Source organism: Hypanus sabinus, chromosome 10, assembly GCF_030144855.1.
Source record: "Hypanus sabinus isolate sHypSab1 chromosome 10, sHypSab1.hap1, whole genome shotgun sequence".
In the NCBI taxonomy this organism is placed as follows: domain Eukaryota; kingdom Metazoa; phylum Chordata; class Chondrichthyes; order Myliobatiformes; family Dasyatidae; genus Hypanus; species Hypanus sabinus.
In genome coordinates, this window is record NC_082715.1 from 44506980 (window position 1) to 44532381 (window position 25402).

At 40.3% G+C, this 25402-nt stretch overlaps 2 protein-coding genes across 7 annotated transcripts; one reads left to right on the top strand and one right to left on the bottom strand.

Moving 5' to 3' along the window:
- Window positions 1-1208: 1208 nt before the first annotated feature.
- On the top strand, window positions 1209-9770 carry LOC132400621 (uncharacterized). Of its 5 annotated transcripts, XM_059981774.1 has the most exons (23): window positions 1209-1347; window positions 1433-1494; window positions 1576-1668; window positions 1745-1872; window positions 2293-2439; window positions 4651-4722; window positions 4794-4961; window positions 5047-5143; window positions 5464-5687; window positions 5776-5914; window positions 5984-6192; window positions 6624-6741; window positions 6813-7018; window positions 7103-7220; window positions 7300-7466; window positions 7570-7667; window positions 7749-7858; window positions 8151-8201; window positions 8285-8474; window positions 8551-8689; window positions 8805-8889; window positions 8974-9066; window positions 9644-9770. In XM_059981774.1, exons 1-23 carry the CDS (start codon window positions 1331-1333, stop codon window positions 9739-9741), a joined length of 2829 nt encoding a protein of 942 aa, XP_059837757.1. In that variant the 5' UTR covers window positions 1209-1330; the 3' UTR covers window positions 9742-9770. The 5 variants fall into 5 exon arrangements, with proteins under 5 accessions (XP_059837757.1, XP_059837758.1, XP_059837756.1 ...); XM_059981775.1 differs by lacking the exon at window positions 1433-1494 and having other exon boundaries at window positions 1211-1347; XM_059981773.1 differs by having other exon boundaries at window positions 1215-1494.
- A 4304-nt stretch (window positions 9771-14074) lies between these two features.
- LOC132400622 (protein ref(2)P-like) lies at window positions 14075-23223 on the bottom strand. 2 transcript variants are annotated; one of them, XR_009514323.1, is made up of 5 exons: window positions 22959-23223; window positions 17421-17633; window positions 15880-15942; window positions 15396-15532; window positions 14075-14210 (listed from the first exon to the last, which is right to left on the bottom strand). XR_009514323.1 is itself a non-coding variant. In XM_059981778.1 (5 exons), the coding sequence occupies exons 2-5, from the start codon at window positions 17618-17620 to the stop codon at window positions 14146-14148; spliced, it is 465 nt and encodes a 154-aa protein (XP_059837761.1). In that variant the 5' UTR covers window positions 17621-17633; window positions 22472-23223; the 3' UTR covers window positions 14115-14145. The 2 variants fall into 2 exon arrangements, 1 of the variants encoding a protein (XP_059837761.1); XM_059981778.1 differs by having other exon boundaries at window positions 14115-14210; window positions 22472-23223.
- Window positions 23224-25402: the final 2179 nt, after the last annotated feature.

The window sequence follows — 25402 nt, forward strand, 5'->3', positions numbered from 1 at the left end:
GTAATTGCGTGCCTGTTGGTAGCCGAATTCGTGTTTTCTCCACTGATAACGAACAAACTCAGATTGGAGCTCTTCATTCTCCTCTCTGAAACTGACAGCCCCCCCCCCCACCCCCGTTCACACTTCTCCTAAAGTATAGAGTGGCGTCTAATTACTATTTTATGAACTCTGGAAATCCAGCTTCAAAACAGTAAAGAAATGACATCGGGAGAAATGCTCTAAAATCACCATCAGTTAAGAAAGTTGCCGTATATGATTCTAACATTTTAAATGCGCACTAATTTACAGGATCATAAGGCGCCCATCGTGCTCTTTGAAAGGACTGACTGCGTGTTGCATAATTATTATGCTAGTCCCGTATCAAAACATAGGAGAATGTAGGATTTCTGTACATTCTGGTCGTCTCACTACAGGAAGGATGTGGAAACTATAGAAAGGGTGCAGAGGAGATTTAAAGCATGTTGCCTGGATTGGGGAGCATGCCTTATGAGAATAGGCTGAGTGAACTCGGCCTTTTCTCCATGGAGCGACGAAAGATGAGAGGTGACTTCTACAGAGGTGTATGAGAGGCGTTAATCGTGTGAATAGTCAGAGGCTTTTTCGCAGGGCTGAAATGGCTAGCACGAGAGAGCACAGTTTTACGGTGCTGGGGAGTAGGTACAGAGGAGATGTCAGGGGTAGGTTTTTTCACGCAGAGTTGTGAGTGCGTGGAATGGGCTGCCAGCGACGGTGGTGGAGCCTTTTAAGAGACTCCTGGATAGGTACATGGAGCTTAGAAAAGTAGAGAGCTATGGGTAACCCTAGGTAATTTCTAAAGTAAGGACACGTTCAGCACAGCTCTGTGGGCCGAAGGGCCTTTATTGCGCTTTAGGTTTCCCATGGTTCCATGTTTCTCATTCTTCCAGAAACACGGGATTCTGTAGATGCTGGAAATCTTGATCAACAAAATGCTGGAGAAACTCAGAAAATCGGCAGCAATATGGAAGGGAATAAATAGTTTATTCCCCATCCATAAATGCTGCCTAACATTTTGAGTGGATTGCTCATTAATGTTTAAAACTTTGTATATCTCAAAAAAATGTTAAGTCTGGCTGGTATTAGAAGAATCTGGGGAGTGAATTTCTGTTGTAAATTTTCAACAGTCCCACTCGTTCCTTCGATGAGGTACTCTACCTCGTGACTTGCCATCGGTTGGCAACAGCCTTGGAGTTATCTCGTGTTAACAAGGATATGTGGAGCCAATTAGCGTGAAGTGGCTGCTCAAGGTTAAAATGTGATTGCGGGTGTCCCGTTATAGTCCCTGTAGTTTGTAGTGCACTGAACGGCAAGGATGGGCACACTTTTGAGGTAGGCTGGTCGTGCTATCCCGAGACATGAGTTAGTCTCGCTGTTTTTCTACCCTCTGTATGTGTTTGTGTATCTGTGTTTTTAGGTTGGCGTTGGTTTGGGCTCTATTTATTACTAGTACTTGGATGCAACACTCGCTGCCTCGAGGTAATGATAGGTCTTCTAGTGCTGCTTTGTAATGGTGTACGGGTCATGTCCCATCTTCATTCTGTTTCGTTGTGTGGGTAGGTCTCATACAGAGTCATTGCTATGGGCGCCTATTTTGGATTCGGTTGGACGCTTCTTTACTGCAGGACAAGTCGTGGAGCCTCGGCGTCGCCGGTAAATCTGTCTCTAACAAACAATCCTATTCCGTTTTTGTTCTGTCCTATTCTCACTTTTATTTTCCGACTGTTAGATTCAACGGGCAAAGTCTTTCTGCTTACTCAGTCGTTCGCAAATGAGTGCGGTTATACAGTCTCCCAGGATCCGTTTGGTAACGTGCTAGTGCATGCATCGGTTTTGGCTTGCATGGTTGTTAACGAGGTGAGTACGTGCGCTGCTGCTGAGGACCGCGTGGGGGCGACCTGGCTGGAAACGCACTGTGTGCTGGATCGGCTGCCTCAGAAACACCTGATCGCCGGGTTTTGTCGGGAATAGCCGCAAGTCAGGGCTGTAAAACAGCAGATGTGTGTCGTTACGTACACTGACCTCCAACACTTGTAGACAAGTCTTATTGCCTCTACAGATCCAAAACCAAAGTGTTGCCTTTCACACTTGTCAATATTACGTAAATAAAGTGAGCACGTTGTAAAATGTTGCTCTTAAGCCAGCTGGAAACTAATGGGTTTTAAACAATAGTTTAAACTTGCTAAATTAATATTTTACGTAAGAAAACTCTGGCTCTTGGGGGAATTGGTTGCTGTCGGAATGCTTTGACTTTTAAAATTTTGCTCCTAATTCTAGGGTGATGACCTGTTTAAGCTAAGTCTACAAATTAAGATTGCTCCCGTTGGTCACACGGAAAAGGCACTGACTTATTTCCATACCATTACGTGTACATATTTTCCATGGTCGGCAAGAGAAATCCTATGTGAGCAAAATTACATGGAGGTATGCATTTGAAAAATTATACTTGCTTCATTTCAGAGAGGTATTCACAAAGATTTTATTTCCTGAATACTTTTGGGTGTATCTTATGGATTTTGTTCTGCTGATCATGAAAATTGCCATGTAATTTCCTATCACGTACCTTTTTGCAATCATCTACATACGTTATTTCAATTAATAATTTCAGTCAGAATAACTGATGCCAAGATTAAGGAAGGCATTTCTGATGGTCTTCAAATGAAACAGGTCATCAATGACAGAGTTCAAAGAACTTCTAGAGGGACTAGAGAGAAACACATGGAAGGCATTCAAAGGTGGTGTCGAAACATTTCTTGGCAACTACAAAGCACTAATCTATGTGTATTGGTTGACAACATGCTTCCAGCATACAAAACCGTGAAGTGCAACATGTGACTAAAGATTCGTTTTCTGCATTCCCATTTAGACTTCTTCCCTGCCAATGTTGGCACTGCCAGTGATGAGCGTGGTGAATGGTTTCACCATTGAATTGAATTATCTTTATTGTCATTATACATGGGTAGAATGAAACTCTGTTTGGCTTCCTCTCAGGCAATCAAACAAAGTGATTAGATAAAAACAAGACAGTAATAGAAAAATGGTATTAAATAGGTAAGTAGCAGAAAATAAGTTGCAGCAGCACCAGAATGTCACAGTAATGCACAAAGTGCCGTTAGTGCAAGTATTTGAGTCCTTGTGTGAGCTCACAGTTTCAGTCATTGTTCTGTGGGAGTGGTGTGATGGAGACCACGGCTCTGGGGTAGAAGCTGCTCCTCAGACTACTTGTTCTGGTTTTTAGTGTCCCGAACCTTTTGCTGGATGGAAGCGGGTCAAACAGGGAGTGGCCGGGATGTGTGGTGGCTCTGGTTATGCTGATTGCTTTCCTCCCGAGTCTGCTGGAGTAAATGGTGTCCAATCCTGGGAGCTCCATCCTGACAGTTCACTGGGCTGCCTTCACCACGTGATGCAGGTCTTGTCACTCAGCGGCTGTGCAGCTGGCATACCACACGGTGGCACTGTTGGTCAGGATGGTTTCAGTTGTGCTTCTGTAGAAGTTGAGCTACAGTTTTTGTGAGAGTTTGGTCTGTTTCAGCTTTCTGAGGAAGATGACTCTTTGTTGTGCTTTTTTTTTACAAGCATCGAGGTGTTGGTGGTCCATGTCAGCTACTTTGACAACGTAACTCCAAGGAACTTTAGGTGTTCCACACTTTCCACTATCCCTCCATGCATATGGGGGGGGTGTAATCTGTCCTTTCATCTCCTGAAGTCAATGATCATCTCTTTTGTTTTAGAAGTGTTAAGGACCAGGTCATTGTCCTTGCACCACTCCACCAGAAGATCTACCTCGAGCCTGTAGGCTGTTTCATCCTCGTTGGAGATCAGGTCAACCACCGTGGTATCGTCTGCAAATTTAATTATGGAATTGGACATAGTGGTCATGGAGAAACGGTATCAGGGCAACTGGAATCCATCAATGCCACCTGAATATTGTTGGCACTTAAGCAAGAAGCCTCAGACACTGAGTAAAAATGAAAAGCATGCACAAAACAGTTTTAGCTTAGCTGAACTCTTGCAAAGCATCAGTTAAATGCATTATATTCAATAAAAGTTAATTTCTTCCATTTCCTATGTGATACAAGTAGTATGAAATTATGTTTGTGTTCAACCTCAAGTGGTCTATCATATACAAAAATATTTCTGAGGAAGCAATTCTTGGGGGGGGGGGGAGTTGTTGTCAAGTGTTACCTGTTAAAAGATTTTCATACCTTTGTCCATCTCAAGTGATCAGTTGTCCTTAATTCTATCAATTTATGACATTGGATATATCAGGATTCTAAGAAAATTTGTCACTTATGCATGTCATTCAACTCTGAATTTATACATTTTTCTTGCCTGAACCTGGTAGGAAATGCTACCTTTCAAAGGGGCGCTATCATGACTCAAACTGTTTAGTTCCTTACCACTTGTGTTGTCATTAGAGTAAAATGCTGCCATTGCCAGTGATGCTTCTGCTAAACTGCTGGATGCCCCAATGTTCAGAGGGCATTGCATTTTCCCAGCTCCAGGGAATTCGCACACTTTTAATTTTAGGATGGCATAATTGCAAATATTTAATTCTTTCCTCATTTTTTGTACAAACTGATGTTTGCAATGTATAATAACCAGGCTTTGTTCTATGTTTGTTTACTTGGTTAGGTTTCAGTTCAAAGAATAATACCAGGGATTGAAAATGACTATAGTGAAGACTGGATGGCTGCTGTTCCATCTGTAAGTTGCTTTCTGTTTTTGGCCCCTGTCATGCACCAGCTTTTGCATTAATTAACTATTTTTCCTTTAAGGCTCAAGAAGCTGAAAATGCCATTTGGCAAGTTCTGTTTCATCTTCCTGACGGAACCAAGACTATGACTGTCAATGAAATCTTGAGAACTCGTTATAGAATCGGCACAACAGTTTCTCGGCTATTGTTCAGGGCTCCGTACAATACAGCTGACATTGAACAGTTAATGGTGAGTAAGTACAAGTGAGTTTCACACTCAGTAATTTGAAGACTAGAAAGCAAAAATAAGTATTGTCTCTGCTGTACACTTCTAGGTAGAAAATGTTCCGGTCTCGAGCATTCGATCAACGACTTTCTACAAACAAGAGTGGATGATCCTCTTAATTGACACAGCAGTGGCTTGCCCTACCGGTGAATCTACTTTTTTTTTGCCATCTAATCTTCCACTGGCAAAAACTTGTTTTACCAGTGTATGCATATTACATTCCAGCTCAAAACTAGTTTCTACATTAATCTGGTCCTGACGTATGTTGATGCCCATTGCAAATAATTATGTGGTGACCTCTGCATGCAATGTTGATCAGTTTGAGTGGTGTTTTTTCTCAACCTAACATTCATTCTGGGATTTCATAGGACTCAAATACAAATATTGCATATGTAGTTTAGAACCATTTGCTGTTGGCTGTTTAGACTTGTGGTTAACATATAATAACTAAGGTAATCCTTGACAGATGGCACAACCTTCACTGAGAATAGTATCAGTTGGAGAATTCCAAGAATCATCCCATCGCTTAGTTCTCCAGAAGAACAGTTCTTTGATGACTCTATTGTTTTGGGAGTTGAAGGTGTTACTCTCAGCCCAGATAAAATAGCACAACTGAATTATACAATGACATACAATGCCACAGACATCATTATCACTATTCCCATTGGAGCAGAAGGTGGATATTACAAGGTTTGTAAACTTCTCAGCAAGATAAATTATTATACTCCCTTATTTATTTCAGTAATGGTTGCTGTTTGATCTACAACTTGTGTTTCAGAGTCATGTAATTGAAGGACAACATGGTATTTTGTACTTGATACAATTATCTGCAGAACATCAGTGGGAGCTAACCAAATACACAATTGTGCATCCCGTTGCCTCACCCTTCATACCACGGCCTCCAATTTTAACCAATAGTAAGTAATGCAGGTGAAAATACTTAACTAAAACAAGGCACTGGATAACTTTATTTTCATTCCCTGCAGATACCATTCCAGACAAGCGCATATTCAACATTTCTTTAGGCAGCTTCCTTCCAGATGTAGAGCTTGTAGCTCTAACTATAGGTACACAGACGGTCAAGGTGGATCAGGCAGACAAGATGGGAATCACAATCTATGACACACCACTGCCTAACAACACTAAAGTCTACGTAGTGGAAGTTCCATTTGAGAATGCAATTGTGAAGCAAGAGGTAAAGTAGCCATTTAAAACAATGTGTAAAATGTTCTCATTACTTGTAATTCTCTTATTACAAGGTTTCATAACAGTTGCTTAAAATTAATCAATGATCATCAAGTAATGTGCTAGTAAACAACTTTGCTATGATCGGTAGAATGATATGGGTATTGGTCCTCAATACTTGGAGTGGAAGATTAATTTTACCAGATTAATATCCATCTCATGCTATGGTATGTGGGTCAGTGGTTCAGTGCTAGAGAAAAGTTCCTAGCCATTAAACCTGCCTGTTTTCCTGTCCAAATTCTATACTCCTAGTAATAGTTACCATGGCTTCAGTAGACTGCTGCGGTATTTTCAACTTGGAATCACCAAGACACAAGTTATTGAGGTTTGTTGTTCAGAATCTAATTCTGAAATGCAAAGTGATCTATTTTTGTCTTGCAGCACCTGCATTCTAATGTCAGAAACTACATATTTGATGTCATCTATGTATTCAACATAAACCCAGAAAATGAACCATTTAATCACCATGTAAAAGTAATGCAAGAAGTACCAGATATTGGTGAGTAAATAATAAACTCCTTCCTGTAGGAACAGACCTGGTAGTATAATGTCTCCTTTTATCCTCTCCAGTGTTACCCAAAGCAACTGGATTCTGTGATGAAAAGAGCTTGTATCTACTAATAACTCAAGGGAATCTAGTCCACTACTGGCTTCCTTACATTGCTCAAAAGCTGGTAACAGAGAAATCTGCACAAGATTTGGGGTACCTTTTAATGGACAATACAACCCATAGTTTATTTGGTGTCCCTCTTTTTGGAAGGAGTGTGATTTATGAGGTATAAATAGGTAATTACCCTCTTTTTCACCAGTTTCCTATTTGCTATTTCCCAAGAGTAACTGGGTCTCTGGTTCCTCTTCAGAAATTGAGCCTTCAAGGAATTACAGCTAGACTTAACCTGACACTGAAGGACAAAAATACATTGAAGATTGAGATTCCATTCTCTGTAGTTTGCAATTTTCCTCCTATGGATCTTGCAGGCAAGTTCAAAACTGGAATTGATATTCTGCTTTTATAAACTTGATTATTAAGTAATTGTATTTTTAATTTTCTTGTTAGTGTGCTTTCCAAATGGAACAATGGTGATTACTGCACTTGTGAAGACGGTGCCTGAACTAGATCCTAGTAAACTGGTGTTGAAGGATGGTAAATGCCAACCAAAAGAATTTGGCCATCGTAAAGCTCTCTTTGAGTTTAGCATTGATAGCTGTGGCACAACAAGAACAGTTAAGTTGATGTAGATGTGAGGGCCTCTTGCAGCAAGTGTGGTTAAAATCTCTAAAATCCAATTTTAACTCCCCTTTGGCTATTTTTTACTGTCCTTTTTAGATTCATGGAAACCACTTGATCTATGAAAATGAAGTCTCGTATCCAAGAGAGGCAATTCCTATCGATTTTCCAGTTATAACCAGAGATCCTGATTATCGGTAGGTTGAACTGGACAAAAGCTATCAACTGACCTGCAGACGGGAGTAGTAACTTTTCTTTACCCTCTCCTTGCCCTGTAGCTTAACAGTCTTGTGCCAATATGAAGTAAATGATACTCTAGCTGTTGGGATTGTGAAGAGATACCAGAAAGTTTCCTGGCATCGTGGCAATAGTGTACAAATAGTGAGGGGTAAGCATGGATTGAATTTGAAGTGCTTTTCTTGGAAAGAAGTTCTTCTGTTACCTGCATACAGCTACGTTGACTCAATGAAATTGAATATTCTCCTATATACTTGGTATGGAAAACCAATTCCAGTGTTTGGTTGTTTTAAATAATTGAACTTGAAGCAATGCTTCATATTATTTGCATTTTTTTTGTACTTGGCCTGTTGAGTAATTTTGGGCCATTCAAACACGAATCCATTGTCACCAGGGAAAGACGGCTTGTCAAACTTGTGTGAACATTTTTTTTGTCTTTTCAGGGGCCAAGAAGCCAAGGCATACAGCAGAACTACTCTCAAGGATTTACAAAAGTATGCTGAAACATTTACATGGCAACTGCTTTCTTACCCAAATGTACCGTTTTTTAAAATAAAAAAAATTTCTGTTTCTATAGCGGCAGACTACTTGGATTTTTACAAGGATGAAGAATACCCAGTGACAGTGAATTGGACGCAGATACTTTATTTCGAAGTTGAGTTCATGAACAACAAAGACCATCAGACCGACGTTTTGTTGGATAATTGCTGGTTAACTACAACTCCTGATCGCAACAGCCTACCACGATGGTATATTATCCAGGCCGGGTAAGTAATGAAAAATGTTTGTCTGGGTGTGTTGTCTGCTCCTAGCCTGTCTAACTTGTATCTGTTCACTGAACAGTTGTGAGAGCAAAGAGGAAATGTTTGTAGCTGCCTTTCATCCAGTATCCAACACAATGCAGTATTCCCACCAGCTGAAAAGGTTTGAAGTTAAAATACAGGAGCTGCCTCCAGCAGAACAAACTGTGTTGCCCAAGAAAGTAAGTTCCAGAAGCTGCAAGCATTTCGGGTTTAATAGTTGTAGTATCTCATGTCATGAGTTAGCATGTTCATTAAGCTTGATTTACTGATCGCATATTACCATTGCATTTGTAGGTGTACGGTCACTGCAGTGTTGTGATCTGCCGTAATAATCCAGATACAAACTCTTCTTGCGATGGACAATGTACAGTTTCCAAAGGTAATGAGGATAAACTTTTGTGTGTGCCTTTTTTTGTTAAAACTTGAATCTTCTAAGAAAAATTTAAACTTTTTTCTCCCCCAGGCCAGAACTCTAACCTTGATATGCACAAGGAGTATATGTCGCTTGGAGAAGTTTGGCTTCTTGCTGAAATATTAGAACAAGAAAAATTTGGAAGTAAGTTAATCATTTCTCCAGAATGACTTGCTGCTGTGTTGTGTGCTGCATAAAGTGCATACAGATAAAGTTTGGATCCAATATTTAGCATGATCTTTAAATACAAGCTAAGAAAAGATCATATGTGCAGTGTACTGGCTTACATGTGTACTACCAGACCACAGTAAAGTGGCTGGTATCTTGTTATTAATAATTGGCAATGTCCAGAATGATTTGCCATTTTTCTGATGGTCTCCTGCTTTCCTTCCTGAAGATGGAACTGTAACCACTGTATTTTTTGCTTTGGGTGAGGATGAAGTAAAGAAGTGTTGGGGAAAGTGTCTGAACACCACATGGCATCTAAATGACTTTCCAAATAAATTATCTTGCAACTTGAGAAATAAGGATTTGGATGCCATTGTGTACAACCCCGCAAAACATGACATAAACCTGCAAAAAACAAAAAAAAAAAAATCTGCATGTGCAAGATTTCTCCCTTTGATTTTTTTTTAAACTAGATTATGTATTGGGAAGGGAGGAAGGATGACTGGGTGAAAGATGGAAAAAAGATCAAATATTTTCCCTTTTTATTTTCCAGGTGGACTAATATACTCATATTGGCAATGGGTGCTTGGATGCAGTTTGGCAATCTTCTTGATTCTTGTAGTGGTTCTCTTGAAGGTGTATGTTCATTAGGCAAATAAAATGACATGAAATAAACTGGCTTTCCTTTAACTGCCTTGACCCGTCAACTCAACAATGTTTTAGGTAGATCCAAATTGTGGCAGTTTTACAGTGACGTGTATTAAAAGTCTCAATTCACCTTTACATGGCCCGCTTAATTCAGGTACATTTCCAGCATCTGCAGATTTTCTCTTGTTTTGTGGATTTCTTGTTGGCTCTTGCCTATTTTCCAACTTTAATGCTGCCTTATTCTTATAGCAATTTGAGTAGTAGCTAAACTGTTGGAGAAATTGATGTTCATGCTAACTTCTGGTGTCCTCTCACTGTCCATCACTTCCCTTTAGTTCCATACCTCCTTCCCTTTGATTCCATTGAGCTCTATTACATTCCTTCGTCAGCCTTTCACCTCTCCACTAATCACTTTCTGCTTCTTGCATCATACCCTACCACCATCTCCTTACCTGGTTTCACCTATCACTTACCAGTTTGTACTTTTCCCCACCTACCCCACCTTGTTCCAGCTTCTTCCCCCTTCCTTTCTCAACCTGATAAAGGGTCTTCCCCAAAATACAACTGTTTATTTCCTCCTATGCTGCTTGACTTGAGTTCCTCCAGCATTAACTGCATGATATCCAGAGTGGATATTAGACAATAGGTGCAGGAGTAGGCCATTCATCCTTTCTAGCTAGCACCGCCATTCACTGTGATCATGGCTGATCATACACAATCAGTACCCCGTTCCTGCCCTCTCCCCATATCCCTTGACCCCGCTATCTATAAGAGCTGTATCTAACTCTCTCTTGAATGCATCCAGACTTGGCCTCCACTGCCTTCTGGGGCACAGCATTCCACATATCCACCACTCTCTGGGTGAAAAAGTTTTTCCGCCATCTCTGTTCTAAATGGCCTACCCTTTATTCTTAAACTGTGGCCTCTAGTTCTGGACTCTCCCATCAGTGGGAACATGCTTCCTGCCTCCAGTGTGTCCAATCCCTCAATAATCTTATATGCTTCAATCCGTTCCCCTCTCATCCTTCTAAATTCCAGTGTATACAAGCCCAGTCGCTCCAATCTTTCAACATATGACAATCCTGCCATTCCGGGAATTAACCTTGTGAACCTGCGCTGCACTCCCTCAGTAGCAAGAATGTCCTTTAATTTGGAAACCAAAACTGCACACAATACTCCAGGTGTGGTCTCACCAGGGCCCCGTACAGCTGCAGAAGGACCTCTTTACTCCTATACTCAATTCCTCTTGTTATAAAGGCCAGCATGTCATTGGCTTTCTTCACTACCTGCTGTACCTGCATGCTTGCTTTCATTGACTGATGTACAAGAACACCTAGATCTTATTGTACTTCACTTTTTCCTAACTTGACTCCATTTAGATAGTAATGTGCTTTCCTGTTCTTTCCAAAGCGGATAACCTCACATTTATCCACATTAAACTGCATCTGCCATACATTTGCCCACTCATCTAACCTGTCCAAGTCACCCTGCATTCTCATAACATCTTACTGAATTTTTTTGAAGCGGTTACTAGGAAAGTTTACGAGGGTAAAGCAATGGATGTTGTCTATATGGACTTCAGTAAGGCCTTTGAGAAGGTTCCACACGGAAGGTTAGTTAGGAAGGCTCAATCGTTGGGTATTAATATTGAAGTTGTAAAATAGATTCAACGGTGGCTGGATGGGAGCTACCAGAGAGTAGTGGTGGATAACTGTTTGTCAGGTTGGAGGCCGGTGACTAGTGGTGTGCCTCAGGGATCTGTACTGGGTCCAATGTTGTTTGTCATATACGTTAATGATCTGGATGATAGGGTGATAAATTGGATTATTAAGTATGCAGATGATACTAAGATAGATGGCATTGTGGATAATGAAGTAGGTTTTCAAAGCTTGCAGAGAGAATTAGGCCAATTAGAAGAGTGGGCTGAAAGATGGCAGATGGAGTATAATGCTGATAAGTGTGAGGTGCTACATTTTGGTAGGACTAATCAAAATAGGTAATCAAAAATCATTTTGATCCTACATTTTGGTAGGACTAATAAAAAATCATGGTAAATGCTAGGGCATTGAGGAATGCTGTAGAACAGAGTGATCTAGGAATAATGGTGCATAGCTCCCTAAAGGTGGAATCTCATGTGGATAGGGTGGTGAAGAAAGCTTATGGTATGCTGGCCTTTGTAAATCAAAGCATTGAGTATAGGAGTTGGGGTGTAATGTTAAAATTGTACAAGGCATTGGTGAGGCCAAATTTGGAGTATTGTGTACAGTTCTGGTCACCGAATTATAGGAAAGATGTCAACAAAATGGAGAGAGTACAGAGGAAATTTACTAGAATGTTACCTGGGTTTCAGCACTTAAGTTACAGGGAAAGGTTGAACAAGTTGGGTCTTTATTTGGAGTGTAGAAGGTTGAGAGGGGACTTGATAAGGGTATTTAAAATTATGAGGGGGATAGATAGTTGACGTAGATGGGCTTTTTCCATTGAGAGCAGGGGAGATTCAAACAAGAGGACATGAGTTGAGAGTTAAGGGGCAAAAGTTTAGGGGTAAAACGAGGGGGATCTTTACTCAGAGAGTGGTAGCTGTGTGGAATGAGCTTCCAGAAGAAGTGGTAGAGGCAGGTTCAATACTGTCATTTTAAAAAAAAAAAAAAAAATGGATAGGTATATGGGCAGGAAAGGAATGGAGGGTTATGGACTGAGTGCAGGTCGGTGGGACTAGGTGAGAGTAAGCATTCAGCACGGACTAGAAGGGCCGAGATGGCCTGTTTCCGTGCTGTAATTGTTATATATACCATTTATTTATTTAGAGAAACCATGCTGAACAGGCCCTTCTGGCCCACTGAGCCTTGCCACCCAGCAACCCACAGATCCACCAATTTAACCATAGGACAAGCTACTAATCAATACACCTTTGACAACAAAGAAGTGGTCGCAGGAGGCAGAGGAGCGGCTTCAGGATTGCTTTGAATCAGTAGATTGAGCTGTGTTCAAGGACTCGCCACTGGATGTGAATGGATACACCATGGTTTTTACAACTTTATTAAAACAGTTGTAGGCAAATATGTCCCCACAAAATCATATGGAGTCTCATTCAACCAGAAGCCCTGGATGAACTATGAGATCCACATTCTACTGAGGGCCAGGTTGGAGGCATTCAACTCAAGAAGGTTACAAAAGGTCCAGGTACAATCTCCGGAAAGCAATCTCGTGTGCATAGTGGCAATTCCGGACTAAACTTGAACCAAAGAAGCATGCTTGACGGTTGTGGCAAGGGTTGCTTGTTGGTAGAATTTCAGATGATGACAGGAGGTATACCAGTTAGCTGAGTGGTGTTGCACCTGCTTCAAAAGGGCAACAGTTATGCCAATGCTCAAGAAGAGCAGCCTGAGCTGCCTCGACTACTAGTGATGAAACGCTTTGAGATGTTGGTCATGGTTAGAACCAACACTTGTCTCAGGGAGGACCTGGATGCACTGCAATTTGCCTATCGCAAATTGTCTACAGCAGACGTGATCTCAAATCCTCTCCAATCAGCCTTAGATCACCTGGAGAATGCAAATCCCTCTGTCAGGGTGGTGTTCATTGATTATAGCTCAGCATTTAAAACCATCATTCCTACAGAGCTGATCGAAAACCTCCTGTACCTCCCTCTGCAACTGGATCCTCAGCTTCTGAACCGGAAGACCACAATCTGTGCAGATTAGAAGTAATATCTCCTCGCTGACGATTAACACTGGTGCTCCACAGGGATGTCTGCTTGGTCTACTGCTCTACTCACTGTACACCATGACTGAGTGGCTAGGCAAAGCTCAGACAGCATCTATAAATTTGCTGATGATAGAACCATTGTTGGCAGACTTTCAGATTCACTTAAGAAGCTCTCCTTCACGTGGCTGGTTGCTGACTGATTACTATTATCTTCAGTATGAACTAAGTAGCTTATTCTGATTTTTTTTTTCATTTTGCTTGCTTGGCCTCTGTCCCAAAGAACCTTATTCCTCAGTCCTTTCTTAGACCTCCCTGCATAGAGGTCATTATACTGTGACCTGACTGCAAATGTTTGTTCAGCCTTGTCATTCTCTATAATCTCATGCATATCCACTTTCTTTTCTTCAGTTAAGATGATGTTTCCACAATTTTTTTTTTTTGTTTTCAACACAAGATTCAGAATGGACATGAGCACCAAGTTCAAAACTACCCAATTCGCCTTCACTCCATATTGTATTAAGAGATCAGTAGAAAGCTACCTACCTTCTAATATCTACCAATTAATATTTTCTGTTAATACAAGTGATTTAAAGCCAGTTTAAATTTGCATATTTTGCCCATATGTTCTCATTTTCTTTCATCATTTGGTTTAGTGAAATCTTAAGAACCTGAGGCAGCAAATTTTCTTAAATACTTGAGTCAGTGATTTTTTTCCCCTTTGGATAATCTGCTTCCTGATCTTCCAGCATAGGATGGTTTTGAGCCTAGGGAGATGAAAAATTAGGCATGAAGAGCAAAACTAAGATTGAGCTATCAACCTGTCTCACTAAGCCTCTTATTTTTGAGATCACTCACTCTGCGGTGTATAAATCGAGCGTGATTATCTAGCAGGCTAGTGCATAGCACCTAATATTATTCAAATAATTGAGCAATTTTACATAAATCACTTACTGTTTTCTATCACAGTAAAAGATAGAATATCTATGCTGCTTCCTGCCTATTTAGACAACTCTGGCTAATTTAAAGAGTGGGTCTAACCTACCTACTCTTTTCAATTCAAAGGCAGTAGCAGAAGTACAACTTTCGTTATTTTTGCAAAGGCCTGTAGTTTGAATATTTACTCTTGTTTTAAAAAAAATGCACATGCTATATTCTAATAATCTATTTTTCTCATTGCTATTTGTCTTTCCTATTAGGGTGACCGATTAAACTAATCTTGAGATTGCCTATTGTAAATCTATCTGTTTACTAACTCTGTCCTGTTGGATTACTTGTACAAAAGAAATTTCCTGGTATTAAGGAGCCGCATCCCTAGAGGTAAAGGTTGAACTATGTTTCAGGTCGAGACCCTGCATTAGGAAGTTTGCAAATCCTTCGTGGAATAAATGCTAGTGGGGTTGATAACTGGTTTATCCGTTTGACCAGCTGGGGCACGAACAAAACTCTGTGGCAGAACAGGATTGTCGTGGTGTTTCCATACCTGCCACTGCTTTTCACAACGGTAGAATAAGAGATTTGCCTTCAGAATGCATTCACGCCTCCAACGGGATTGCTCATCCCAACCCTCTGCAGCTCAACTTTTGGAAGGTCTTTAGTCAGGTTTGGGAAGCTAATATGAGTACTCACTTAATATTTTCATTGGTGACAATAAAACTAACATTAAAATTAAATGAGAAAAATAATCTGCCCTTTTGCTCATGAGCTCCAGGAAGGAAACTATTCAAGCGTTTACTAGATCTAACACTAGGATCAGTGAGGAGAAGAGCAAAATGCCAGCCAGAGTAAAGTCAGCTCCACACTGGAGTTACAATACCTGCCTCGCTGTTCAATATTGAATATGTTTTCAAGGTTTGGAATAAATTCCATGTCTAAGTTCCTTTTTCCAAATACCATCTTAGTACAACATCCAAATACATCCAAATGTTGACCTGGTCAGAATTCTAACGTACCTGGGCAATCAATCCTGGTAAATAAATGGTCTTTATGACTTCTTGTGTGAAAGCATGAAGAACAGTAGTCAAAATTGTCACACTGAGTACAGACAAATCTGGCACCTCTAATTGGGTCTTCCCCGCAACCATCACACCTATGTTGATCACAGAAGGAAAAGGGTGACTGCATTTGTTTCTCTAGCATCTTTAACTGTGGTTCACATAATAAGTCTATGGTTAAGATTTTAGTAATGGTGTTTAAATAATTTTATATTTTGTTAAGTTGTTATTTTGCAACTTCCTCCATAGCTCAAGTATTCTTATGGTCAGAGTGGGCGACATTGTTGAAAAGATCGTTGCAAATGCATGTAGTTGTCTTTACTTAACAAAAGCACATGGTGCTGCATTTGGAGGAATTTGTATTTTTTTTAAGTATTACATTTTACTTTTGGTTGATCTAGAAAAATAATAAACTAAATAAATAATCTTGATGTGCACTTACAAAATAAAGAGCTCAGTTATGTAGTGAATCCATCCAAAATCAATATCATCTTCTTGTGGAATCCTGAAGTATTAAAACTTGTTAGTGAGATACAATATTCCAATATAAATAAAGCATGTAACGCAGTTTCCCGCAGATGTTATTAACTTAAGGCTGAAGCTATCAAGTTGCATTTTGTTACTAATGAAAGAGAAAGATGTCCACTAAAAGATCACTGATTTTATTTCTGAAATTTAAACTGAGAAAATTGAAATAATTTATAGCATGATTCTGTACGAATTTGGAATTAATGTTCCAAAAATATTATTTTCTCTTTGAAATTTTATTTTAAAACCTGATTCAGCAGTAAGCATTGTTTGGTTCTGGTCACATTATAGGAAGGACATGGAAGCTTTAAAAAGGGTGAAGAGGAGATTTACCAGGACGCTACCTGGATTAGAGAGCATATAAGGCTGTGCAAACTAGGGCTTTTCTATTTGGAGAGAAAGAGGATGAGGGGTGACTTGATACAAGAGTACAAGATGATATGATGATCAAGTAGACAGCCAGAGACTTTTCCCGGGGAGGAAATGGCTAATGTCAGGGGGCATAATTTTAAGGTGATTGGAGGGAAGTATGGGTGGATGTTGAGTTAAGTTTTTTTTAACAGAGAGAATGGTGGGTGTGTAGCATATACTGTGAGGTAGATACATTAGGAACATTTAAGAAACTTTTACGTAGGCACATGTATGAAAAAGAAATGAAGGGCTATGTAGAAGTAAAGGGTTAAATTGATCTTCGAATAGGTTAAGAAGTCAGGACAACATTGTAGGATGCAGGGCCTATACTGTACTGTATTTGTATTCTAAAATTACATGCTTCCAATTTTATTAAAACAATCTATATCATGTTAAAATAAAGCTCAATTCAATTAAATTGATCTTCATGTAAATACTTTAATTTCTACATCTGTGGCGTTATTTGGCAATTCCTAATTTTGTTTCTCATTTAGCATTTTTTAAGAAGTACTTTGGGATATCTTAATTCTTAGTTTGCTAAAGATTTATGAAACAGATATACCATAACAGATATACCAGGTTAGTCACTTTTTTAAAAGATTGTTTAATTTCTTGAGGTTTTTCTTCACTGCTTATAAAGATTTTTTTTATTTGAGCCAGAGAAAATCATTACTTGGGTTTGACTGTTACATTCATGGAATTGCTTTCTGAATATTTTCTGAGTTTACTTTTCTGTTATTCCTGGGATTACTTCATGGATTTGATGTCAAAGTCAATCAGGATGAAAGTAGTTTTGACTATCTTGATGAGTCATTAAAGGTCAGCCAGAATTGGCTGGGATTTGAATTATTCTGTATGTGTAACTATTTTGCTTTGTTAGGCTTCAAATGATTTACCTCCCAATCATCCCTAATCTCTCAGCAAGCCACTAAAATTTGCTCACTAGAACATGCTGGAACAATATACTCCATTTTGTAAGTGTCAGAGTCCTGTGTGGAGATCACCTTTGTGTTACAATAGAACCATCAATAATACAGAACCTACTTGATTTTCTCCATCCATGACTGAGCATTTTCTGAGCGCAGTAGATGCCGCAGTATTGTTTTCTGACCCATGCTTATATTTAGGTTATCAATGTCATTCATTATCAGGCTCTTTATGCCTTCAATTGTGAAAAGACCACGATGTTTCAACAGATTAATTGTGTCATCATTCAGATAATGCCATCGACACCATTCTTCCATGATGGTTATAAGCCTATAACATTTAGCACAGAAAGCCAAATTACAATGACTTTGTACTGAAATTAGAACTTTTTGTTCAGAAAGATGTCATGTAAATGCCATTTTTCTTTCTTCTGTGTGTTACATTTTGACTACACAGCTCAATTCAACATGCATCGTCCGTCTGTGTGACCTCTGCTCCCAAGATTGACGAGCGCCGCACACTCATGGAAACCCCAAAGGACTGAAAAATTTCAATAGAAATGAAGCAAAAGAGCTGATAAACCCTTTTAACACTGGTATCAAATGATTCCCACCTGAACCACAGCAGAGTAAATGTGAGTAAGGAGACAAACTGGGTATAAAAGATACTGAGTATAAAATTGGGTAGCAGCCAGGTTAGAATTGATCTTCAGAACATGCCATTGTTTCAGTGATTAATTCCATCAGTTTGGGACAGTGTGTGTGTTTTAATCAAACCTGCTGGGTGATTGCAAAGTTAGAAATATTGAACAATGTAGCACACACATTTTAATACATTTGAGTAAAATTTATTACTGTATGATTAGAGATCCAGCCATCAATAGCATGCTTTGTTTATAAATTCTGTCATTGTCCAATGAATAATATCGAAGCAGAATACTTCGGTGATCTTTAAATTTTGTTTAAACATTTAATATTGTGATGATTTCAGTTAATTAAAAACATCTCTTTAAGGGAGTAATTTGAACTGAGTTTTGTGGCTGCTACTAAATAAGAAGACTTTGTGATGATTCTGACAGACAGAATTCTGTGTTCAAGTTTCCCACCTGCCCCATTCTGGCTGAAGCTCAAATTGTTTGAACATATGAAATAAGACTAAAATGGTCCTTTCAGCCAGTTCTGCTATTTATTAAAATCATCTCTGATCTATCCTAGTGTTATTTTCCAGTTACTGTAAATCTCCACGTCCCTTCATTCCCATAATATCCAGAAACCTACATATCCCTGTATTGAACAAATTCAATTGCCTATCCAGCACAGTCCAGCTGGGTGAAGAAATTCTTCCCTTAGTTCAAAATAGTTAGCTCCTGATTTTGAAATGGTGTCCTATTTCCTGAGTCAGTGCATACACCCTCCTGAATCTTTTAAGAATGTTTCAGTGAGATTTCCTCTCATCAGTCTCCTCAGAAATCCAGGGCAATCCAGCCAGTTGGCTTAGTGTTAAGTGTTAACACTTAGTGTTATTTTTTTCCAAATTGAAGGACACAGGGTTCAGTGCTGGGCCATCTGCTGTTTGTCAACTATATGAATGATTTGGATGAGAATGTGATTGAATGTGGTTAATAAATTTGCAGATAATAAAATTGGTGGTGTGGTGGACAGTGAAGATTATTGAAGAATTGGACAAGATCCAGCTCAACTGAGAAAGTGGACAAATTCTGAGTAGATGGAATTCAACTTAGAAAAATACAAAATATTACATAATCAGAATCAGGTTTAATATCAATGACATAGTGAAATTTGTCATTGCGGCAGCAGCACTTTGCAGTACATAATAGGGAAAAAAACTGAATTACAGTAAATTTTATAAATATTTAAATAGTGCAAAAATAAGAATGCAGAATTTAAAAGGGAATTTAAACCAGGGAAACACTTGCAGTGTCCAGGAAAGTGTTGCAGAACAAACAGACTAAGGGGTAGAGGTATATAGTTCCCTAAAAGTGATAACAATGAGAGACAGTGGTGAAGAAGGCATTTGGCATGAGTCTTTGGGCTGGGCATTATGAAAGTTGGAATGCCTACAAGAAGTGGTAAGATTATAGCTGGAGTATTGTATGCCGTTCTGGTTTTATAACCAGAGGAGGACGTCGTTAATCTGGAGAAGGAGCAACAAAGAGCAGAAGAACTTGAGTTATAACAGAAACTGGACAGCTGGCATTCTTTCTCTGGAACATAAGAGGCTGAGTGGTAACCTTTTGGAAATATATAAAACCAAGAATATAATAGATATGGGGGATGGTCAGTCTTTTTCCCAGGGCAGGGAAAAATCTAAAAGGCCCAAGTCTAAGATGAAAGGGGGAAGATTTATAGGAGAGGCAAGCTTTTCATTCAGAGTGGTAAGCATATGGAACAAGCTGCCAGATGAGAGGTAGGGTCAAGTGCAGTTAGGCTGTTTGAAAGTCATTTAGACAGGTAAAGGGTAGGAAAGGCCTAGAGGAATAAGCATCAAATGCAGACAAATGACTCTCTCTGCTACACTGACTGCTGCTTCCCGCATCTGTGTGGACTCATCGATTGTATCACCTCTGCCACTAACCTACAAAATGTTTTCAATTCCTCTGCACTACCTTTGACAGTCCCCTTTTCTGGATTTCTGTCTCCATCTCAGATTGCCACCAACATCTTCTATAAATTCACCAACTTGACTCTAACTCCTCCCACACTTTCTCCTGTGAGGAAGCCATCCCTTTTTCTTAATTTCTCCAGCTCCACTACATCTGTTCTAAAGTTGAGGCTTTCTGCTGCAGGGCCTCTGAAACATCATCCTCCTTCCAGAGGTATTGTTACCCCTACACATCTTCTCCTCCTTCCCAAACAATTTACTACCTTGGCACCTACACATCTTAAAATATCATGCTCACTGGAATTTAGAAGATTGAGGGGGGATCTTATTGAAACGTATAAAATTCTAAAGGGATTGGACAGGCTAGATGCAGGAAGATTGTTTCTGATGTTGGGGAAGTCCAGAACGCGGGGTCACAGTTTAAGGATAATGGGGAAGCCTTTTAGGACTGAGATGAGGAAAAACTTCTTCACACACAGAGTGGTGAATCTGTGGAATTCTCTGCCACAGGAAACAGTTGAAGCCGGTTCATTGGCTATATTTAAGAGGGAGTTAGATATGGCCCTTGTGGCTAAAGGGATCGGGGTGTGGAGAGAAAGCAGGTACAGATCAGCCATGACCATACTGAATGGTGGTGCAGGCTCGAAGGGCCAAATGGCCTACTCTTGCACCTATTTTCTATGTTTCTATTCTTTGCCATGATCCCAACATTTCCCATCCCCACCACCCCCTTTCTGCTTTCTGCAGGAACCACTGTCTTCTTGACTTCCTGGTTCATTCACTCCTCTTCATATTTTCTTGCCCTTACCCCTACACCCATAGGAAGGGTAGCACCTGTACCATTACCTCCTCTCTTACTACCAATGCATGGACTTAAACAACCTTTCCAAGTGAGGCAGAGGTTCACCTGCATCTCTCCCAGCTTGGTCTACTGCATTCAGTGGTCACGATGTTAGCTCCTCTACATTGGAGAAACCAACCATTGTCCAGGCAATCATTTTGCAGAAGACCTGCACTAAGTCCACAAGCTTTAACTTGCAAATCATTTTAACTCCTTCCCAACCTCATGCTGTTCTGTCTGTCCTCAGCCTTTTAAATTATAGCAGAGAGGCCAAACACAAATTGGAAGTACAACACCTGGTTGGGTAGCCTGGTGCTAAGAACATTGAATATTCCAATTTCACACCTCAGAGTTCTCCTTCCACCTAAGCTTGCCTGTGCATCTAGCTCGAAGATCATAAGATGTAGGAGCAGAATTATGCCATTTGGCCCATCGAGTCTGCCCAGGCCATTTCATTACGGCTGCTTCGTTTTTCCTCTCAGCTCCAATCTCTTGCCTTCTCCCCATATCCCTCCATGCCCTGACTAATAAAGAATCTATCAACCTCCTGTCTTAAATATACCTAGTAAGTTGGCCTCCACAGCCACCTGTGACAATGAATTCTGCAGATTCACTGCTCTCTGGCTAAAGAACTTTCCCTCAGCTCTGTTCTAAAAGGACAACCACCAAAGGAAACAGCCTCTGCACATCCACTCTGTCAAGGCCTTTCAACATTTGATAGCTTTCACTGTCACACCTCACTCTTCTGAATTCCAGAGAGTACAGACCCATCAAACACTCCTCATATGACAAGCCTTTCAATCCCAGAATCATTATCGTGAAACTCCTTTGAACCCCCTGGGATGTCAGCACATGCTTACTAAGATAAGGGGCCCAAAACTGCTCACAATACTCCAAGTGATGCCTCTGTACTTCATAAAGCCTCCTCATTACATTGTTTTTGTATTCTCCTCCTTTGAATTGCATGCTAACGAGGTAGTTGTCTTCCTCACCAACAACTCCACCCGCAAATTAACCTATAGGGAATCCTCTTTTGCCTTTGTTCACCTCCTTCAATCCCCTCTCCTCACAATTAGTTCCATCAGCTACTCCCCATCTAGTTTTACCAGTCACCTACTGGGCTCTAGACCACCTACCCTCCCCACCATACACTGGCAATGTTTACTGTTCCATCGCAGGGTCTTGACCCAAAATATTAACCTTTTGTCCCTATGGAGGCTGCCTGGCTCTTTGAGTTCTTCGAACGTTCAGCTTTTTGTATGTGTAAAGAAAAACTCTCACCATGATGAGAGGCATTGATCAGGTGTATCAGATGATGAGAGGCATTGATCGTGTGGATAGTCAGAAATAGGCTGAAATGGTTGCCACAAGGGGACACAGGTTGCAGATGCTGGGGAGTAGGTACAGAGGAGATATCGGGGTAAGTTTTTTTACTCAGAGAATGGTGAGTGCATGGAAAGGGCTGCCGGCAATGGTGGTGGAGGCAGATACGATAGGGTCTCTTAAGAGACTTTTGGATAGGTACATGGAGCTTAGAAAAATAGAGGGCTATAGGTAAGCCTAGTAATTTCTAAGGTAGGGTCATGTTCTGCACAACTTTGTGGGCAGAAGGGCATGTACTGTGTTGTAGGTTTTCTATGTTTCCAAGGCGGTTGACATCACATTTCCCCACAGTAAACGTTGTCTCTGTTTCATTCTCACTCACTCAGCTTGCTGGATCCCCTCGAGGCCCTTTTCCTTCTCTTTCGTGATCTCAATGCCTCAGGCTTTGGGACCATCGGCGAATGTAGAAGTATGATATGTGGCTATCCGTCCGCCATAGAAGCAGATGAACTGATTTGTCATTTTATCAAAGTTGAATTTTGAAAGTAGCATCGTGTACTCGCACCAAAAAAAGAGATAAGAATGAGCGCAAGAGCAAGTAAAAGAAGTTTCGGGTTACAGACAGCCTTTCACTAGCCAATCTCCGACGTTGATTAACTGTATAGGTCGGGGTGTGGGCGGGTTGGGCACGAGGGAAGCAAAATAAGGGGTGAAAAGTCGGTGCAGAATGGGACGGTAATGGAAAAAGCAGAAGTGGTGTGACTAGCTCTCTTTAACCCATGAACCCTGGGCTAAATATTTCACTGCCACCAGCCCCACCTCGCCACCGCACTACTTGATCCCGAGCCAGCGAAGTTGTCCTAACTTACACCGGTCGCAGAGTTTGCTGGCGTTTCCCCAAGCTGCGGTCGGCGCCGACTCTCCGTCTGAACTACCTGTACTGGTTTCCAACAACACACCATCACCATGCGCTTTCATCCTTTCTTGGCATCAATCCGTGCTCGGCTCAATATCCGGTGACTTTCAGCGCGTCTTTCAAAAAAAGCTGTCCAGCTGACACTCACTTTTACCAAATAACAGCGTTGTCCTTTTTGACGCCACTTTTGCGTAAGAACTTCACATTCGGGAATTGTAATTAATTTTATGGGATTTTATTGCATACCATAGAGTACGTACACGACGCTGTAAGAACTCAGCAGGTCAGGCAGCATCTGTGAGGAAAGAGTAGCCAACGTTTCGGGCCGAGACCCTTCAGGAAACGTTGGCTACTCTTTTCTCACGGATGCTGCCTGACCTGCTGAGTTCTTCCAGCGTTGTGCACGTATTCTTTGATCCACAGCATCTGCAGTTGTATTTTTGTGTTATTGCATACCAGTTGTTTCAAAATTTGGATTTGGGTACTAATTTACTACTGCGAAACTCCTCGAATGAGAAATTCAAGAATGTACCCCTTTGTTTCAATGCCAGTTGTCCCTGGTTCCCAAAAACAATGTAAAACCCTCCTTTTAAGAAGATATATTTTGTTTGAGTAATTATTGCAACCATTCCTAAACATGTAACCTATTAGTAGGGCAACTCGGGAAACTATTTCATTATCAATTGAGCATCGTTTTCAAACACGGAAGAATAATCTACCCGTTACCAATTGGCTATTTCCACAGTGTCCATAAACGCAAGGGGGAATGCTCATTCATTGCCTATTGAAGCAGAATTCTTATTGAGCAGAGCGAACCGTTCCTAACTGTCCGGATGTGATGAATCGAAAGAAACATTTAAAAAAAAACAAGCATAGCTTGTAAGGAGTGATGAGGTGCTATTAAGATTTTTAAATAGGCTAAATTGTTTAAACTGAGGAACAAAAGAAAACGAATACTGATAGGATTGTATATTCGGCTCCCTAATAGAAGGAAATTTCTCATGGTGAAAAAAATAAGCAGATAGTAATATTAGAGGATTTCATCCACCCTGAAGTGAACCAGGATAGTAACAGTTAAAAATCAAGAAAGACCAGGCTTGTTGAAATGTCTTTAGGAGGGTCTTACATTGTAATAAATGCATAGCAATTCCAGTGAGTGTGTTAAATTTGAAGGAAAAAAATGAACAAGTAGAAAGCATGGACAATGGGACAGCAGATTAGAGGCAGCGGGCAAACATCTTTCTCAGTTATTTAAAAGGACAAAAAAATCGATTCAGAATAAAATTTCTAGATCAGTTAAGGTCAATTTTACTGACTTAAATGTAATTTAGCAAAAATGCTCTGGAAGATAATAGGACAATAGGTAGGTACATTTAATGTCAGAGAAATCTATACAATATACATCCTGAAATTCTTTTTCTTCGCAAACATCCATGAAAACAGACGAGTGCCCCAAAGAATGAATGGCAGTTAAACATTAGAACACAAACCCCCCCCCAACTCCCCCTCCCATGCAGCAGTAAGGCAATGACCACCCCCCCCACACTAGCAAAAAGCATCAGCACCCTCCACCGAGCACTCAAGCTGCAGCAAAGCATCAAAAAGACGCAGACCTGCTGTACCCCAGATTACTTGTTAACCCAGTAATTCAACATACCAGTCTCTCTCTCTCCCTCTTCCGAATAAGGGAAAAAGAGGTTTCCCCATTTCACAGTGAGCGGGGAGAGAGACATAACAAACAACTCGCTGACTTATGATGTTAAATGTCTGGTGCGTCACTTTTTCCTAGCTCTTCACCTAGAGAGTTGGCCCTAGAAAGGTGCAGATCTCTGGACACACAAGCCACAGCAGCTAACCTGCTGCTCTCAATGTTCCATGTCAGATGCATTCAAAGAGGGGATAGTGAAAGTTTAGAACAAATGTTGCTATTACAAGAAAAGGGGTGCTTCCCCTGAATACCTAGAACCATACGAGGCATAATAAACACCCTGGACTGACATCAAGACTCAACACAATATAAAGCCTGGAAGTGTATAGAAGGACTAGGGGTGGAATAAGAAAAGGTTGCAAGGAAAAAGTATTAGTAGTTACAATCACACCTGAGAATATCCTCTAGCTGCATGAAATTAGATTGGAAGAAAGAGGAAATGAAATTATTGACCAAAATTTCAGCCTGAATGTGAAGACATGTAAAGTTTTCAATAAATTCTTTGCATCTGTCTTCATGGAAGCAGGAGTTGATGTACATGTTTGAGGTTAAAGAAGAATGGAAAGTTTTGAAAGTGATAAACGCATAGAGGACATAGTAAAGAGACTTTAAAACTGATAAATTGAAAAGTTCAAATTTTAAAAAATTCCAGGACCTTTAAAGACTCAATGTAAGTTTTTAATGCACTT